Source organism: Anas acuta, chromosome 3 (assembly GCF_963932015.1).
Source record: "Anas acuta chromosome 3, bAnaAcu1.1, whole genome shotgun sequence".
NCBI classification, from domain to species: Eukaryota; Metazoa; Chordata; class Aves; order Anseriformes; family Anatidae; genus Anas; species Anas acuta.
In genome coordinates, this window is record NC_088981.1 from 80,616,178 (window position 1) to 80,636,324 (window position 20,147).

General features: G+C 40.9%; 1 protein-coding gene across 2 annotated transcripts in view; it reads left to right on the forward strand.

The window, feature by feature from the left end:
* Positions 1 to 20,147, forward strand: part of RNGTT (RNA guanylyltransferase and 5'-phosphatase) — a 183,509-nt gene that overhangs the window by 160,225 nt on the left and 3,137 nt on the right. Inside the window, exon 14 of one of the 2 annotated variants that reach the window (XM_068677987.1) lies at positions 17,830 to 17,959. In XM_068677987.1, coding sequence (XP_068534088.1) covers positions 17,830 to 17,833 — 4 coding nt within the window. In that variant the 3' untranslated portion in view covers positions 17,834 to 17,959. Of the gene's footprint in view, positions 1 to 17,829; positions 17,960 to 20,147 lie in introns of those variants that run through there. The other variant, XM_068677985.1, reaches the window with a different exon arrangement.

Here is a 20,147-nt window from a genome sequence, read left to right on the forward strand (position 1 = left end):
GGTAGGCTAAGCCTTCTGGGAAGATTAAAATAATAGCTAATTGATTGTAGATTTCAATATCTATTAGTTTTCTACTTCTGTATTAACTGTTTAAGAAAAAATATCTTCAAATGCTTATAATGAGTATTGTAAAAATGAACAGATTGTAATTTTTAAAGCCTTCTTTTTCCTGGGTGTTTTGGAATATAAATACATCCGAGCAAGAGAAAATTAGAATGATAATGCCTCATTTTCCCAAAAGCTTTAAAAAAAAAAAAAAAAAAAAAGTACTGGCAAAGGAACCTTGTGAAGTTTAAGAGAAGCAAATGCTGGGTTTTGCATCTGGGACTGAACATCCCCCTGTGGTGTTCAGGCTGGAGGCTGCCTGCCAAGCACAGCAGCTCTGCAGGAAAGGGCCTGAGGGTCCTGGTGGCAAATAAAGATAAGACCAACCATAGCCTGGTTTGTGTTAGCTACAGCAGAGCTGTCAGATCAAGGAAAGCCACTCTTGTCCTCTGCTCGAGCATTTGGGATGCCACATCTGGAGTAACTGCATGCTGTTCTGGAGGCCCCAGTGCAAGAGAAGTCTCCCAGCTGCAGCGACTGCTGCAGGGGGCTGTGAGGAAGGATGGAGCACCAGGCATAGGAGGGAAGGTTAAAGAAATCAGGTCTGAAGAGGAGAAGTCCATCCTTGGAGATTTTCAGAAGTTACCTGGAAAAGGTCCTGAGCAACTTGACTCCTCCTTGAAGTTAGCCCTGCCTAGAGCAGGACTTTGGACTGTTACTGCATTTACTTCCAGCACTTCCATTCTTAGCATCTCCGTGTTTTTTTTTTGTTTTGTTTTGTTTTGTTTTTCCTGTTAAACGTTTACTTTTGTGAATGACTGATTTTTCTCATAATATCAAAAATATGAGGAAATGTGTCTTTCCTTCCACTGAGGGCTAGAATTGCATTACCTTCCAGAGATTCTATAGTCTTCTTTCAGAAAACATTTTCTTCACTCTAGTATTTACTTAGAAGAAAGGGCTGTTTGGTTTTGTTTTTCCTTTGAAGCAATTTTGCAGCTCTTTTTATGTAACGAGACAGTATGGATTTTTTTAATGGAGTGTGTGGTGTATGTTGAGAATACAGAGCCTTCGCTGCCTTAACCTGAAAATCTGGGAACATAAGTGAAACTGAGAGATGCCGCTGTTCTCTGGAATGCCTATAAAATGTAAGAGGTTTATAGATTATTCAGAGCCACATAACTAATCTTAAAGATAGCAAGGAAAAAAAAAAAAGTAGTAAAACTTCCTTCTCCTCCAGTCTTGTCTGTGTCCCTTGTTCCACAGTGACTCCGAGGCAAAGTCCCCCATAATTAATCCTTAACATTATTCATGTTTTCTTCTTTGCTTCATTGTGAGTACTTTTGTCATAATACCTGTGAGATGAAGCCAACTAGCTATTCTTTATCACGTTAGGGATGGTTGATTTGAACCTCCTGGTTTTGTCTCATTTGATAAATAATGAGATTTGAAACCAGCAGTAGCTAATGGAAGTGTCATCACGCTTTAGGTTTTGTGATTTTCTGTTGTTTTTTTTTGTCTCTTTTTGTCTTCATACTGAATTAATTTGCTTTCTTACTGTTCTGGGTAATTTTCTAAATATTTTACTATAGAACTGAATCACAGAATATCCAGAGTTGGAAAGGACCCACAAGGAACATCGAGTCCAACTCTTGGCTCCACACAGGGCCACCCAAAAATCAGACCATAGGTCTGAGAGCATTGTCCAGTCTCCTCTGCTCTGGGCTGAACAAACCAGGTGACCTCAGCAGCTCCTCATACATCTTGCCCTCTAGACCCTTCACTATCTTTGTAACTCTCCTTTGGGCACTCTGTAATAGTTTCACGGCCTTTTTATACTGTGGCACCCAAATCTGCACAGAGTGCTTGAGATGAGGCATGGCACTTCCCGATTGTGAGAAGTACAATCATAGGGAGAACTGGATCTTCAAGTGACGTGCAGATTGTGCTTACAGTGGTATAAAAACAAACTATGTAAACGTTAAGACATGCAGCTTGTCTCATTATTAAAATTACGTGTGCTAATATGCAAATAGTTTTTTTTTTTTTTTAATATTTTTCCTTATTGAACAGAAGGGTGAAGTTGTGTCACGGAGCCACGGAGTTATTGCTCACTGCCAACTGGAAATTGCTGGGGAAGATGCAGGGAGCGAGAGGTTTGTTTTAGCACTAAACAAGCACAGGCCGTGCAGGTTATTTCCCATCTGCATTGCATCGATCCCTCGTGCTCGTCACGGTGGAATAACCAAACAGGTCATTGTGAAACTGCCAAATTCACCATGTCATGGGGCAAGCTGTGTTTTGTCGTCCTCCCCATCTCGGTCACGTTGTTCTTTCCCAGGCTTCCATGTCTGAGAGTATTCTGGCTCCCATGTGTGAGCAACTTGGGACTGGCACCAGTTATTGTTTTGCTTTCTCCTGTCTTACAAAAATCATCTTGTGCAGAAGGGGGATGATTTGTCCGGGATGATTTTAAGCTCTTGAATGTGGTAATTTGTTGCTGCAGCTGTTACCGTGCTATAATTGCATCCTGAAACCTGTTTGGGTGTGCCTGTCTATATCGAGAGCATAATTTGTTCTGAGTAATTGAGGATACCTTGCTAACAGCTGTTTATGGGGCCAGCTCCTCTGCTTGGATTGAAACAGACTGTTTTGCCTTTGATGCAGACATCCTCACGCTCAGTTTCCATCAATGCAATTGCATTTGCATTTTCTTCTGAGTAGAATTCAATACTCAAACAGCAAATGTGCTCAGGCTTCTCAGAGTTGTAGTCAAATTTAGGAAACTCATTGTAGATAGTGTCTTCTCTGAGAAAGGGGTGTCTGAAATCTGCATGTCTTTATTGTGTCCTTCAGAAATTACTCTTTTTGTGCCATATTTGTTATTGATTAACCTGTTCTCGTTTTCGAAATCAAGCCTTTGTCTTTCCTTTCTGCATTAGACCAGAGGCTTTTGTTGGTAGTGCAGGTAAATGAAATAAAAGGAGTAGGATGGATAATGGTCAAGGGGGAAGAACAGATAGAAAAATAATTTCTAAATAAAATGATAAAAATCAGACCCTATTAGAAATTAATTCTAATAGAATGGGACAATGGTAAAGTACTTGGACAAAGTCTTTAGGTCTTTTTAAAATATTTGTTAACAGCTAATTGGTTACAAATACCATGAGAACAGCCAAGATCAGCCTTGAGGGGGGAAGAGAAAGCAAACTGTCGTTTTTAACAGTTAATAGGCAGAATAGATCTAAATTTGGTAAGATTTTTAGGGGTGAGTGATTTTGAGTCTGAACTGAACAAATGAGGTTGCACTTGATAAATGAGCTTGAACTTGTAGTACCTTTGCAAAATGCAGATGATAATCTCTTTACAATAAATTACTCATGAATAAATCAAGATGTTGAAGTTGCAAAGGGTGAGAGATGGTATAGCAGGGCAATTCTTAGACGAGGATATTGTTTCTGAGACCTTTCTTTATAAGATATATAAAGCGCACGGTGAACACCATGAATGAGAAATATTTTAAATGTCAGATAGTGATAAGATTGAAGAAAAACAGTTGGCAAAAATTATCGTATTGAGAGGTACTGCGCTGTTTTTAGGGCAAGTAAAAGGCAAATGCAGATTAAATTTAGATAAATGGAAAAGAATAGGCCCGCGAACAATAACAGAGAAGGGAGAAGAAATATCAAATGAGATAATTATGCAGGATATCAACCTACAAAGGAAAAAGGGTTGTGGATAATATCCTGTCTGATTATAATACCCATAAAGGAGGGCAGTTCCAGCCACCACGTGCTCCACAGGCTCCCTGTGTAGCCCATGGAAAATTGTTCATTCCAGAGGGGGAATCTGAGAGCCTCCAAGAGCAGAGCTTGGCAGGTGCCTCGCTGGGTCTCTTAAATCAATTTAGGGGTGCCAGTGTCCCTCAATGGATTACATGCAAAAGTAGGTCCTAAATTTCGAGTACCTGAAGTTATGGTGCAGGTACTTTCACTGCTTGTCTCTCTAGACGTTTCCAATTACGAGATTAAAGACAGGAATTAGAACAAATGCTTGTTGTACAGCTGTTTTAACTACAAGCGAGCAGATCCAGTGTCGTATTCCCCACAGACTGGCATGGCAGCTTATATTTCACTTCCACTGCTACTAATAAATTTCCATAAATGTATTTTTTTCCACCATTTGCATCCTCAAATACAGTCTGTAAAACCTGAGATGTCCTTCAATCTTCAGCTCTGTTAGACCTCTGATGAGAAAGCTGGTGACTCTTACCCAGGGTTTGCTGATGAAGGTGGAATGAAAATAGATTGTGCCCATGAAGGCTGTCCAGCCTGCAAAAAGATGAGATTCCAAACTAATAAAAATAAAAAGATGTTTATCTCCTACGCAAGGAGCTGATAAGTAGCCCATGTACGGTTTGGAGAATGCCTCTGATAGCTGGAAAGCCGTAATCCTAGGGAAAAACAAAACTGTATGTCAACAAATGTCAGGTATGAACATCTTTTTGCATTCTGAGGATCACAGAACGGTTTGGGTTGGAAGGGACCTCAAAGCCCACCCAGTCCCACCCCCTGCCATGGGCAGGGACACCTCCCACCAGCCCAGGCTGCCCAAAGCCCCATCCAGCCTGGCCTTGAGCACCTCAAGGGATGGGGCATCCACAGCTTCCCTGGGTAACCTGTGCCAGGGCCTCACCGTCCTCACAGTAAAGAATTTCTTCCAAATATCAAATCTAAATCCACTCTCTTTCGGTTTGAAAGCATTACTCCTTGTCCTATCACTGCACACCCCGCTAGTAATTCAGTCCTCTATGTGTATAACTCGCGGTGAAATATTTTATTAAATGAATTTTTTCATCAAATTGACTTTCCTGTGTATCATTGCAAGGCTCACATATATAATTGCTTGGCGGTGTTCCAGCATGATTACAGTATTTGTAAATTCTCACATCTGAGAAAGAGGAATGTGTACTAAAACTCAGTTTAATAATAGAGATGCAGTATCTTGTTATGTAATAGTCAACAAAAACATTATTTATTTACTTTTGTTTGACAACAGTAAAACTACTGCAGCTCTATCTTCCTCGCATAAAGTGAGAATAAAAGTGAAGAACAACAGAGCTCAGTGGTGCTATTAGATTTCAGCAAATTGAAGTTTTCAAAATGCCACTTCTGCTTCTCTCCAAAGGGGGGGAAAAAAAAGAAAAAAGGTTGATTGTAAAGAAAATAGCATGTTACATCTTTGGGAAAAATAACGTAGAAGTATTTGAAAAGGAGAAATCAAAGATGTGGCGGCGTTGTTAGAAGCATTGTGTGGACCTTCTGTAGGCATTGCGAGGAGCTAGAAATGTTTTCATTTACTGGGGAGGAAACTGTAAATATGCAATATTGCTTTTTATGTTACTAACTTCATTGAGTTACTGTTTAATTGGTACATTGAAAAATTTCTGCCAGTGACTTTACAACTGAGTGCTGTAATGAAATGTCACTTCTTTTCAGAAAAATGTTACTTTCTCTTGATTAGCTGAAGTATTAAATTTGTTTCAGTAAATGAATCTATTGATTTTAGCTTAATGTGTTGTAATAAAAAATATTTGAGTGTGTTCTCAGTTGGTAGATTCATGAGGCTGGTTCTGCACAGGCACCGCTGTGGGATTTTTTATCTGTTCCTCCTGCATCAGGCAGAGAAGTCGGCATTGGCACAGGAGGGAAATAAACACCCCGGTTGTGCTGGAGGACATTTCTCTCTGTTCAGCTCTGCAAAAGTCATCCATGGGCTTTTTTGCACTGGATCATCCAAGACCCAGTGGGAGGGAACGAGGCTGTAAGAAAACAGAGCCTCTTAGTCCAGCTCTTCGCGCCAGGTCTGCCAACCCACAGGCAGCTTTTCGGAGGTATTTATTTCGTCCACGGGCTGCTCAGCCTTGGGGAGCCACCCACTGCCTGCATATTAACGCTGCGTTGCACCAGAAATGAAATGCCCAATTAGTGTCATGTGTTAGCCTATCTAGGTGTAATTTAATGGTGATACAGCCAAGTGCAGCCCAGCTTCTGCTTTGTTTCGTTAGTGGGTCATGGTCAGCCAGGCTTGGTTGCTGACCACCGTAGCAGCGGATGAACTGAGTATTAAACCATTTCTTTTCTACACACACAATCTGTGAATAAACATGGGTGGGATGTAGGGAAGAGGCTGATTTACAGCAGAAGCAGTGTACAGGAATATACAAAAGCAAAATCAGAGACAATAACGCTTTCTTTCTCTTACACAGTAATGCAAGATGCTGCTCACTGTATTTTTCTACATCATTATGCTCTCTTTCCACTGGTCACACTCTGGCTGCCATTAATGCACAGAAAAAGGTTTTGGAGTAACTGAACTTCAACAGCAGGAAAACAAAGGACATCTCTGAATAATTTAGAAGGACATTTAGAGATCAGTGAGTCAGAGGTTTCGGACTTAAACCACTGAAGTTAACACTAAAGCAAACAGACTCTGAATAAAAGCTTAATTACCAGCTTGTTAATATTTCATTCAGAACTTTAAGGAAAAATCTGTAATTAGTAATTAGCAGTTATAGCAGGAAACTACAAAACAGGGCTTTCGGTTTCAATTTGGGTTTTCCCCAGTGTGCGCACTCTGGTCTGACAAATCAGCTCCTTTTTACTTCGGGCTTTTCAACTGCAGAATTATGTATATAAAACTCCTTATCTAAAGAATCCTAATGAAGTTGGTTTAATGTAGAAAAATACACTTTGAGATGACCAGAGTTGCAAGTGCCATTCCCTCTTCTTTCCTCTTTCCTTAGCTCCTTCCAGCACTGCCTGTTCTTGTAGGGAAAAGCTTTTAGGAATTTATTTCTTCCAAGTCCTTCCTGGCTGGGCCATTCAGTGGTTGATTGTGACATTGGCCGTCTCTAGAATGGGTTTATGATGTTACTTGTAATGCTGTTACATCATGCGGGAAGCAAATCAAATTTCTTAAACTGTATTTTTTACAGCACTAATGTCGTTTCAGCCTTGGGCCTCAGGTGGAGGAGGATGGCCGCTCAAACAAAACTTGAGCACAGTGCTCAAATTCTAATTTCTCCAGTTTCTGGAGGGTTTAAGAATCAGCCCATCAGGAAGCGTTTGCAGACCAGAGCTGTCTGAGGAGGTTTTTTTGGGAAGGACATCTGGTCAGAAAACCCAAGCGACTTTTCTTGGATTTGCTTGCCTTTGGCAGCTGCTGCTGGTTTGCTGAATAAAGTCAAAGTTTGCGAGCAAAGCCAGGACAAATGTGCTCGTGTAGAGCAGGCATTTCCAAATTTCCTCTCTTTCAGGGTTTTGGCAGGTTCAAGTTCCAAATGCGAATTTTGTCAGAGTTCACCATTCAGAGTGGTAACCCTGTTAGTTGATGGTAAAAACTCCACTCAAACAAACAAAGAAATTGTCTAGAAACGTTTCTGTCCAGACAGCCCAAAAGTTCATCAGTGTCTCAGACCACGTCTGGTAAAGCTGTCTGAGGCCAGTTGTGACTCTTGCAAGGCCATGATTATTGCATGTACCTGTGTGCTCCTCCGCCTTGTGATGACAGCAACTGCTCCACCCCACATCCATCACAGTGCTGTCCCTGCAAATCTGTCTTCCTAAATCTGCAGGTTCTTCAATAACGAAGGGAGAGCAGGAAGGACCCCTCCGTTGCCTCATTTACCAGCAAATTTGTGCTAGTGATGGATTAGCCCTTGCTTACCCTCCTTTGAGGCGACTGACCCCAGCAGCTGACGGGCACTGTCGAGCCATTTGCAGCATCTCAGCCACCATTAATTCCCCTATCCAGCCCCTCCCATTCTGTAATCCCACAACGATTTTTAGATAGCAGGTCAAATTATAGCGAACATCTTTAATTGCTTTTGAAGAAGGAGGAATAAAGATTTCTGTGATTTAAGCCTCAAAGCCAGTTAGGCTTTGAAGTTAAAGGTAAACTACTCGAGAAGGGGAGGGAGTTCGAGCCAGCTCAGCACTAGAAAGGCAGTTGAGAAGTGAGGTAGGGCAGTTGAGGATTTAGACCACAGCAATTTCTTTGATCAAAGCTGGTTTTTGAAAGTCTGCATTAAGCCAGTAGCCATTAATCAGTTTATGTTGTGATGTATCAGGAATGAAAAAAGCTAAGAGCCTGTTTTCCTTCTAATTGAAATCATAGAAGAAAGAAAAATACAATGAAAAAGCCTTAACGTGGCTTTCACAGCTCTTTTTCCCCGCCAAATCTTTGCTTTATTATTTGGATTTTCTGGTATTACTGAATAGATTTGTTTGGCTCTTCTTGGCTTTGTGGTTTTTGTTGTTGCAGCGTTTCATTAAGGCATTTATCAGCTTCCTCGCTTAGGGCGTTCCAGCAGTCACCTGAACTCATCCAGCAAGACGAGCTACAAAAATCAAGGTTGTCGGTGTTGCAAACTCCGAGCTCAGCAGTCAGGGGTAATCCTGTCCCCTCAAAATGAGGAGGTTTTAAAAAATGGTTGTAGTTTGACTTTTTTGTTATCCTGTCTTTGAAAAATTTAAAGGTTCTTGCTTTCTTACAGGCACAGAAACTGAAAACTTTTTTTTTTTGAAAAATGTGTTCTGCTGTGAGAGACTGGTGTGACTTCAAGATCTGGCGCTCTTAAAAGCACTGAATATTGCACAGACTGTGTGAAAACTGCAGTGACCAAGGCTCGGCTGTCTTCTTTAGCTTGACCCTCTGGTTCTTAGGAGAGTTGGTTGATGACAAGCCGTTCAGTCTAGTGGAGTGGGTGGGAATTGTCTGAATTTTTATTTCCTGCAGGTCCCTGATGCTCCAGTATCAGATTTATGAGTAACTAGACATTGCCTCCGAAATGTAAGATGGAAAAAAATTGACTACTTTTTGTAAACATTTCCAAGGCAAGAACTGAAACGCGTTAAATATGGGAGATCAAAATTGGGTTTGCTTAGTTCTGGTCTTAGTTCATGGGCACATCCTCCATTCTCTCTGTACCACCTCAACATTTTCAAGTATTAATAGGATTTTTAGATGTTGAAAACATTTATAAATTTATAATTTTGCTCCCTACCCCCAACCTTCCTAATAACGCTTTCATAGCATGTTTAATAATTTACATATCACTTAGATACCGGTATTTGATAATGTCAGCGTGCCAAATGCAACTTGCAGAGTTATGTGTTTCTTCATATGACTGCTATAGTGAGAATATAAAGAAAAATTCTGATCGTATCTTTTTTTTTCTGTTGTCATTCAGTGATGTTCCAAGGCAGAGAAATGTGAAGCACGGGGAAAGCAGCGCTGCTCACAAACCAGTTTGGGCTTTGTTAGGCAGTGGATAGACACATGAATATATTACATATGATTATCATAAAATTACGGCCTGGAAATTGAACAGTCATGCTGCTGCATTTGAGGCAGTACATTTATAATAAGCTGTAATAAAGTAAACACTTTGAATGGGTAGAAGAATAGGCATTGCTTGCGACCACAAATGTATGTGCAATCGGTGCTTTCGAAGCCCAATTTAACAAAGCAAACAGATTTCCTTGTAGCGTTGACACGGTTGTTCGCAGTGGTGAGTTTTTGATTTATGGGGAAAAAAACTTTAAGCGTATAAAAGTAGCTGCTTGGGAGCAAAATGGAAGAAAAGACTATGATTCATAATGGCTGTTTTTTGAAAGCTGCGTGTTGTGAAAAGTGGGTTTGAAAGACTCGCTCGCAATTACTTGGTACTTTGGCTTCCAGTTTCAGTTCCTTTTGGTTTATGCCGATATCATTTGGTGGTTTTCAGAAAGAACAGAAGAAATATCATTTCTAAGAACATTTCACAGCCTGGATAAGCAGTGGCTAGAATTAGGTTTAGGGCCTGATCCTGGTAACTCTAGCACAAACTAATTGGTTTTATGAAACCGCCCCGAGGTGTATAACTTACAAGAATAAGAGTTTGTAGAGCCAGGGCCCAAATAAATAGCAAAAGATGCTGTCTGAGTTGGGAAAGTACTTATTTTTTCCAGTCGGCATAGGAAGACTGATGGGAAGCTTCTGATGGCACAGCTGCAGGGCTTCTCCCTGCAAACTGATCCACGGGGGTACGGCAGCAAGCGACAGCTCTTGTCGAGTGTGAGACAGACAGATAAGAGGTAAAAATAGACTTCTACGGTAGTAACAACTTGGATGTAGAGAAAAGATGAAGAACAGCCCTATGAGAAAGTATAATGTAAAACCGAGGTATGCTAAACACCAGCACTTGTTACAACATGCAAAAGAGACTGTGTCAGAATTAACTTCTTCATCCCGTCCTGACAGTCGCCTCTCTGGTTTGCAAGTATAGAAATAGTGGAGCCAGAGGTTGTAAAACAGTCGATAGCCTTGCTTTGTCTCTGGAAGATTTGTTTTGGTTTTTGCTGATAAATTATTAAAGAGATCTCAGCTGCCCTGTGTTGCTGGATTTCTTGGTATCATGAGTGTAAGTACCTAAGGGGTAATTACGACGGGGTTTGAGAACCTAATGGGGGGGGTAAATGCTTTCCCTGGTGTGTGACCACAGACCATCTCTCTCTGCTTCCCCATTTGCAAGCTGAGAATAGCAAGCCTTATGAAATTCATAATTTATGAATGAGGTAAGTGTTGTTTTCAAAGTGTAGTCTTTGTTGGTGCATGACTCTTGTGGCTGGATCTTTGTTTCTTAGCATGCAGAGCTCTCAGTTTGGGGCTGTCTCCCTTCTGTAAAAGCAGTTTGAGTGAATAAAAAACACAAATCAGGGTTAAGAGTGGCTTTCACGGACTAGCTCATGTCAAGCAGAAATACAGTCCTCAAAATAATTCAGGTTCTGGGTGAAATGTTTCCCCCAGGAGCCACTGCTGCATTATGATTACAGCTTTTCAGGCAACCCGCACCACATCTCCTTACTGGTTTAGCTCTGTCTTTCCTCTCTTGCAGTTTCTTACCTTCCTCATGGGGAGCAGCTTTCTTTCAGTAACCTCCAGGGGGTTCCTTATCCTACAGTAAAAGGTTTTGGGTTTTGTTTTCTGTGTAACCCCCTCAACAGTTCTCCTTTGCTTGCATCTGCCTGTTTTAGTTCAGGACTTGGACAAATGCCCTCAAGTTTCAGCATTCAGGGATGCTGAAGGGCTGACAGATTGCGGTGCCAAATCCAAGAGGGCTACCTCTGGCCCCTGCAGAGTTCTTCCAGGTGCTTGTGGTGATTCTTCTTACCTGTTCCTCCAAATTGACGAGCTGCAGACCAAGTGAAGCTCTGTTAGCATCAAATACGCATCGTCTCTGAGTGTGTTCACACTGACTCCTGCCTTGAGAGCTCCGTTACAGCTGTCCTACCACCTGGAGGGTTGCCGAAGTTGCCCCATCCCCTACAGGTTCCTCCTCTTCCATCCGTGTGTGCTGGGGGTCGGACTGCCACAAGGTGCTTTTTTAATACAACTTTATTTAAGAACTCAACCCAGTGGAGGTACGCTGAGTTCACCAGTCCTTAGCACAGGATTCTTCTGTTTCTCAGCTTCTGCAGAAGATGTGCAGGGAGATCTGCTTTGCTTTGATCCAGAAACCTGTGGTGATGAGGGTGCCTGGGCGAGGGCTATGTATCTGGGACAACTTCCATTCATTTACCTTGTCAAGACCCGTGGTCCCAAACGAAGCTCAGAACACAGGTTTCTTACAGGTAGTTCAGATGGTGTTGTAAGGGTGGGTGTACCCTGTAACCTTCCAGGATACATTAAGAAATCTATTTCCAGCTGGCACAGCAAGTCATTAAGCTTGTAATATCACCAACGCTAGGAAGGTTTGTTATCCCTGATGTTGCCATCAGTCAGATGTCAGGAAAGCCCCAGGACTGCAACCCATTTTATGCATAAGGAAATGGTATCCATATTTGAAATTACTACATGTAATGTTTTCTCAAAGAATATCTTAATCTTACATATTAACAGGAAAGAATAAATCATGAACTATGAGTAGTAGACACTGGAAGTCTACAAAAAAAAATCTCCAATTCAGAAAAACCATGCTCTTGGGGCTTTGAATCACACCATTTTCCTTCTTGGTTTGTTCCGTGATTTTCCAGCACTGAGTGTTAGCAATGTGGTTGTGAACAAAAATGTTAAAATTTTTATATTTTTTACGTTCCTTCCCAGGAAGGAGATCTCAAAATCGGAGCATTTCCATTTCCTATGCACTCAAGAAGCGGCGTAGCTACATCCCAAAGGCTTCTTTCGTGTTAAATAAACGTATCAGCTGCATTGTGTTTACCCAGGCTGATCAGTGTTTGTTGGGTAATACATTACTTAAAAGGACACACAATCAGTATGTTTAATTTAGCAACAGAATTGGATTACCAGTGCTGTTATTTCACTTTTGACACATCTATGGTTTTGATAAAATAATCTCTTGAATTGTATTAAGAAATGGATATTAAATTACATTACGAAATCTCTTCTGGCTTGAGTGAAAATATGAAGCAATTGACTTAACTGATGAATTTCTGCCAGTTGTCAGTGTTAATATTTGTGGGTCTGTGTACAGTAAGGGTACGTACAGGCATTTAATAACCACCCTTTGTGTTTCTGTAATTCTTTGAGAAGTTTTAGTTTTACTGTGGAAAATATAAGATACTCTACATGAAGGGGGAAGAAAATTCTTTAAAGCATCTGAAGAAGCTGTCCAAAAATTGGGAAGAAGCTCTGAAGGGATAGCTTGGCGTCCGAAGCATTCAGAAATACCTCATTTTGAGTTCGGCTTATCACTTTATCTTCAGGAGCTGTTCATTTTGTTACTGCTGCTGCTTTGTTTCAGTCTCCATCCTGTTCCTTCAGGAAGCCAGGACCGCTCTTTGTTTGCTCTTCGTTACTGCTACGGAGTCATAGGAGCAGCGGACAGGTTAATTTTCTCTATTGTGTAGGTCACTCAGAACTGCTTGAGAAGTTCAGAAACGATGTCTGTAACGCTGCACCGGAGTGTGGTGGGGCAGTCCCAGCGTTTGACGGGAACAGAAGGCAGGATTTGGGATGTGCTGTTCTGCTGGAGAGGCTTCGCTTCCTAAGCTGTCACTGGTGGCTGAACGTGCCCCGATCTCCTCAGGGCAAAGGAGCTTGAAGATGTCATGTTCTTGGACGGTTCTTGGAAAAAACGTGGCTTCATGTTTGCAGAGTGGCTGACAGAGAAGGGTGGGCTGCAGCTCTCCTCCAGCAGGGCGCTGGGAAGCCACCCAAGGGCTTCTCCCTCGTGTGCGTAGGGCTGGTCACGTATTTTGGAATGTGCTCATTTTGCTTGTTTGTTTGCTTCGGCTGGGAGAATGCATCCTAATGGAGAAAAGTTAGTTATGTGATCAGAGAGGAAGAATTTTCTTTCTAGACCTTCTGTGGCAGCTCTAAGCTTTTTTTTCCACTGCAGGCATTTAAACTTGAGGTAAAAAAAGAAAGCAGTTTGTGTGCTTGAGCCGTTATCAAAAAAGAATGCCTCCATTGCACATGGTAGCTATTAAAAAAATCTATTTTCTGAGAAGAACCTGCTCTATCTTGCCTCTGTGTTATAATTCCTTGTTTACTTCTCTATTTAGAAATAAAGATCTTTTTAATTTCGTAAGGTTTCAACTGCTGCTTTTGCTTATTTGTTCTCATGAAAGTTACCATTTTCTGTGTCTACTGTTGTGAGCGTTTCTTCTGGGATCTCGGAAACAGGCTGATGACTTTGCATGTGGAATAAGCAAGAGAAATAGCTGCATTGAAGAACAATTTTCTTTCTATAAATGTTTGGTAATAGAGGGGAAAGTGCAACAAAAGGCATTTAAATAGAGAAAGGATTGGAAATGGAGAAAGGATTGGATATAGGATGTTAAGATTTTGCTTACAAACATATGACTGTCTTTTAAATAGACTATTTCCTGAGATAAAATAATTTCAATTGCTTTGAGAAACATAATGTATATGGAAGCATAGGTCTTCTTTCAGTCAAGTCTCCATTTATCCAAAAACTTACCTCTTTTTTTTTTTTTCTTTCTTAAGAACTTGAATATGAGAAAATAGGAGCATTTGTAAAGTTTAAGATTGTCCATTCTGGACTTGCTTTCTGAAATATTACCTACTTTAATTTCTTACCATTAATACCTCTTATGTAAAGTAGCAGCTTGCCCAGGAATTTCTCTCTCCTTAGAAATTAGGGATGATGAGGCTAATGCTTGAATCAAGTCTTCAAAGAAAATACACACGTGTCAAGTAAAACAAAGAGTGACTCAATGGGGGACATGGTGGCCCAGTCTGATCAGCAAGTGCTGAGTGCACAGAAAAACCTTGGCTACTGGTAGTATCACAGCAAATGCAGCTATTTTCATGGGACCAGACCTAACTGCATTCAGTGTAAATGGTTTCTCCTCTTTTTTCCTCTTTTCAAGATTTTTTCACATCCTGCCCTGACTTAATGTAAAACGTGGCTGCGTATAAACACGCTGCTGTGATTCATCTCAAAACGACTCCATTAGTCTGCTAAGCGAGGCAACTTAAGATGTGTTAGGTGTTTCACTTTTTTAATGTATATATATTTTTCTGAAAATGGGGAATGGAGGGAGACTGATGTGAAAAAACAACCGTTTTTCATAGCGAATAGCACAGACGATGGTGGCAGTGGGAAACCTCTCTCAGCAGGGAGAGGCAAATAGCTGTTTTCTTCTTGTAGGCTAATGTTCTTAGGGGATGGTCTGTGTTGTGTCCAGCCAGATTTGGTGGTGAGCTGTTGCTAAAGCGGGGGTGCAACTCTTGCTCACTGTTTTTCCTATCACTTAGCAATCTCACAGCTGTGGCCCAGACCAGAAGCACTGTCCTGATGCACATCACCTCCAACAACCCAAGTCTGAGATGTGATCCTCTGGGATTCTAATTCTGACCCACGGTCTGAAAATAGGCTAGGGAGTGAGTATTTAAGGGAGGCTCCATGGAGTCCTTCGTGTTTCTGTATTGAAATTTCCATCCTGAAATCACTGAATGCTGGCTCAAGGCGTTTTATCAACAGTAAGGCAGAAGTATTGGCACCCCACCAGGAGCATCACTGCTGATGAAGATAAGTGTTTTGGCTGAGACCTGCCATCATTCGTAGGACACTTATCCCATTTCTGAGAAGTGCTGGCTGGGGGAAATACCTCTCAGGAAGGGAAACGGCGGTGCAGTGTTCAGTTACTCCTACAGGCTGTAATACTTAAGGAGAAGAAGAAAGGCTGAACCAGGAGGACACCATTCGGAGCAGCCCAGAGTGAATTCCCAAAGGGAAGGAGATTCAAGGCAGTTAATTTTGATGGTTTTCCTTTTCCACTCTAAAGCTAAAGCACCAGAAAGTAGCGTGCAGGTGATAGCAGATGTAGGGTGTGAATTACGGATGTGAGGATCGCTGTGGGCTTGCCTAGCCCTGTGTGTAAACAGTGCTCATTTAGAAGTCTACTAGGAAAGAAAAATGGTTTTAATGCTGAAAAATGTGTTGTGTATTGAGTATTTGTCGTCTTGATCAGAAACCTGGGATTTGGTAAAATGTACATAAAAGCTGCGGTAGATACTTCTATGAGACTGACATCACTTAAAGTATTGGGATCAATATGTGCTGTATTTCTTCCTTTATAAAAGTAATTACTACAACTTGCAGTTGTTAAAGGCTATGATCACCATTTTTCTAACAGGAAAAATCATTTAAGTCAGTGCTTTGGCAGGTGTTCATATTTTGTAGAAGGATGTGTCTCTCAGACTGCTAATGAATGGCCAAGCAAGTATCGAGGTAGTTAATAATGCTGCTTAATTGCCACAGTCAGATAGAGCTGCCGTCTAATTTATTGCTATTCTAAGCATCCAAACACTGCAAGAATGATAAACCACGAGAAAGCCTTACGAGATTGTTATTTAGTTGAAGTCACTGCCTTCGGTTTTATATATTCCTCTCTCTGGCAGGTGATCCTTTTAACATTTTCCTGCTTTGGCAGAAAATCAGACACGTGGCCGTACCCCCCGCTGCCCCCATTTCCCCTAGGCAGCTGTTTTTGAAGCAACATACCTTCCCAAGCCAAGAGTCCCTTCCTGTGCTTGTACATCCACAGAGGGCTAGCAAAGGACGTTGTTTTTCCTCAATATACCTGACAGAACAAGAATATGTCCAGTGAGCACGTGGCAGTCAAACTTTGGACTGCGTGGAGCTTTTCCAGGGGGATGCGAAGAACTAAGGTGCTGTGCAGAGAGGAGGAGGCTGGAAGAGGCTGGTCATTTGGGTAACTGGTTAATATTATCCAGGAGGTCATGAGCAGATGCAAACTTTGCTTAAGGATTAAACGATTTTAGGGAAAAAAAAAGCTCTTTACAGGTGATGGGATGGCGAAAGGGATAATGCGTGATGTGGAAACCTGACTCTGGCTTTGCAGCCTGGAGCGTAGCAGGCGTCAGTTGTAAGCAGGTTGAACAAAATTGTCTTGTAGCACGATTTTTGCTTGACAAGTGAAATCCCAGAGCTCCCTGCTCGGGAAGGAACAGAAATACTCAGAGTAAATGCCAAGCAAAATGTTACGGTCCTGCTTATCAAATTAAGGACAAGGCATGTAGCATGCAGTGTAGGATGACTCAGTCCATGTAGAGAACCTTTTCGTTAATTAATTGCCTTTATCTGGAATTAATGGAAAACAGGTTCACGTGCTTTTTCATGGTATGTGCTATTAGGCTGCCTGCAGACAGTTATGGCCTTTTTGAAACCTGCATCACCCTGACGGTAGTAAATCCCTGTGTCACTGCTCGGGAGCGAGTAGGCAATGGAGGTGAAGAATTATGCTAATGAATTGAAATAACCGGCCCCTTTTTATGAGAGCACTTAGGCAAAGATGCTGAACCCGTGAATACAACCCGTGTTGCATTACCCTGTGCAGCTCTTGATTGGTAAACTCTGGCAAACTAAGCGCGGCTAGGAGTTAAATACAGATTTGTACTTATGAAGTGGCTCTTTGGAGCAAAGTGAAGTATATGGGTAAAATTGTTAAAGCCTTAGATAAGGTTCTCCAGTTACCATGGTTACTTGAAATTTTTGCATTGTATCATAGATTAGGATGCATAGGATGAAGTAGCCAAAACAACTAGGAAGGCCAGTGCATGTAAACTACATTTCCAAATCACACGGCATTGCCAAACAGAGACAAATAGCTCAGGATATTGGTTGCTGACAAATCTGTGAATCAGTAACATGAGACCTGAAGGGTATTCATATGTGGCTTGAAGTCCCACATTATTTTGGAGTTACAATTTTATTTTAGTTTTTAAATACAGATGAAGAGGAAAGAGAAGAAAAAAAAAAGAAAAAAAATCCTCAATAAAGTAGAGTGGAATGATTTTCCATAAGCTCTTTCTGGTATTGAAATCTGACATTTGGCTTTGAGACCTTCAACAAAGAAGGTTGATGAAACATGGATAATACATTTCGTGCACTTAGGCTGGCAGTAGCACTTACACTGGAAGCAGTTTATTCCCATGGAAACCCATTTGCATTTGGGCCAGAAGTGACTTTTTTCCCCTCTGCTAGAGCTGCTGATGTTTTAGCATAATATAATTGCTTTATATTGACAGCAGATTTGAAAAGTATTTTTAAAATGTTGAGTAGCTGAGCATATGTATATGGAGATGGAGTCTGTGCAGTTTTCTGTGTAGGCTGGAGGCACGGTACTGAAAAATGCAGGACAGCTCTTTATCTTGTATTGTCACAAAAAGAAAAAAAGTGAAATGCATAGTATGTTTATCCCAACTTTTTTTTGTTTTGTTTTTAAACAGGTAACAAAAGAACTGAAGCAGTATGATAATAAGATTATAGAGTGCAAGTTTGAGAATAACAGCTGGGTCTTCATGAGACAGAGAGTAGACAAAAGCTTTCCAAATGCCTACAGCACTGCCATGGGTGAGTAGAGTAATGCCCTTTAAAACTTCTCAGGCTCACCTTTTGATTTCTTAACTCTGTTCTAGTTTAAGGAGGAAATGTGTTGTGTGTTCTCATTTCTACTTTGAATCCTGGCGTATATAACTTATAATAATGCTTCACCATGCAAATGCTTCTGTCATGTTTAGCTTTTATGTGCCATGAATCCTTTGGCTTCAGCAGGGTTGTTTAATGAAGTCAATTAAACAGATACTCTGATGTGCTATTTTATGTAATGCAGCAACAAGTGCCTAAGTCTTTACAGAACTGCAAACACATACTCAAAAACACTTTCAATGGTAGGGCACACCTTTTAAGTGAGACCCAAGAAAGATTTTATTTACAATGGCACTGCAGTGGTAGTTGACTAACAGACAACAGTTCCTGGTCTTGTGCTGGTTTGTAGTGAAGTAATGCAAACTGGCATGCTACAAGTTGAATTGTTGAACAAAAAATCCATTATAATTTCACCTCTATTCAAAATGCCAGAAGCATTATTTGGTGGATGGACAAGAAAACTAATAAGAGAAAATGTCATCTGAAGTTTCCACACGGGTATCACAAACAATGAAGAGGGAAGCAAATGAAAGATGTTGGCTTATCCCTGTGGAATTATGAGAGTTTTGTTTTCTTCTACTGAAAATGATTTTGTCAAGTTTTGTAAATTAAGCACTGTTGTTTACTTTCAGGTAAAGTCTAAAAAGTTGAATAAAAATGTGCAAGGTTGAGTAGTGTCCAACGATAGTCATGTTGATACTCACTTTTTTTAGGAGCCAAAATGAAATTTAATCATATTTAAGACCACGTTGTTTGCTAGAACATGTGTAGAATATGTAGGATTTTTTCTAAGCCATTCTACTTATATTTCTGCTTCAGCAGCGAGTAGATTTTCTAGCATAAACAAAATGTGGTCATTTGTCAGGAGATAATAAATCTGTTGGCACCTTAGGGGGAACCATCACAGAATGCAGCTGAAAGACTTCTCGTCTTTAAGGAGTATCATATTTTTTCTTTCCTTAATTCTTAAAAGCATGTGCAGCTGCCCTTTTTGTCTTCATATTTTCTCTTTGTGGAGCAGTTAAGTTTTTCTTGACTTTTCCATATCAAAACAATAATGATCTCCTTAAAAATAAAATAAATGCTACAGGAAGAACTGTTTTGTAAGAGATACTAAAATTTTTCCATAGGAATTTTTAGAATAGAACAGTCCCTTTTTTTTTTACTTCAATTTTCCATTTTTGAGCAGCCAGAGTCAGGAAAGTATATGCCGATTGTTACTTACAACAATGCTACGTTGCAAGTAAATTTTAGGGAGTCCTACTGTGGTTTAATGACGTAGGGAGTCAACAGATTTTTATTTTTCCACAAAGTTGCATTCATACTGTAGCCAGTCCTACCTGCTACACATTATCATCTCATAATCTTCTACCTTTTTCCAAGACAGCCACAGTATTCATACTTCATTTCTTGCCCTTTTGTTGGTGGTGGATTTGTTTGTTTGTTTGTTTTGTACTCCCTGAATCTCTAGGGAGGATTAACTAGGAGTATAGAAGAGGAGCACAAAGTTACATAGGAAAATTTTTAATATTTATAGGATCACAAAATCGTTCAGGTTGGAAAAAACCCTCAAGATCATCAAGTCTAACCATCCACCTAACACTACCAAATCCACCACTAAACCACGTCCTTTGGTGCCACATCCACACTCCCCGGGCAGCCCGTTCCAATGCCTGACCAACCCTTCTATGAAGAAACCCTTCTTCATGCCCAATTTAAACCTCTCTTTGTGCCATTTGTTTTAAGAGAATTGAGCCTTTTTATGTGATCCATAAAGCCCTGCTGGCCATAATTTAGAAGCTATGGCCTGGGCAGTTGTGTTAAGTAACGTGAACGTGCTTATCCATGCGTGCCTTGGCCACCGAGCAGGACCGCGGCCTTGTCCACCATGAGACCTGGTGTGCTAGGCACACCCCTGGCTTGGCATCGGGTTTCTCTGTCACGCAAAAATGTGTGGGTAAACAAGTGTTGTGCATTGGGTTTATAGTGTTTGTAGTACTTAGTGGAAAAAAAGAGTGGCCTTAGTTTAGAGGTTTTCGCTGCTGAGCCAGTCTTGTTTTGAAGTGTTAGGATTTGGGTAGTGTCTTAAGGCCAGGCCCCACGAGGCGTTTGTTGCCAT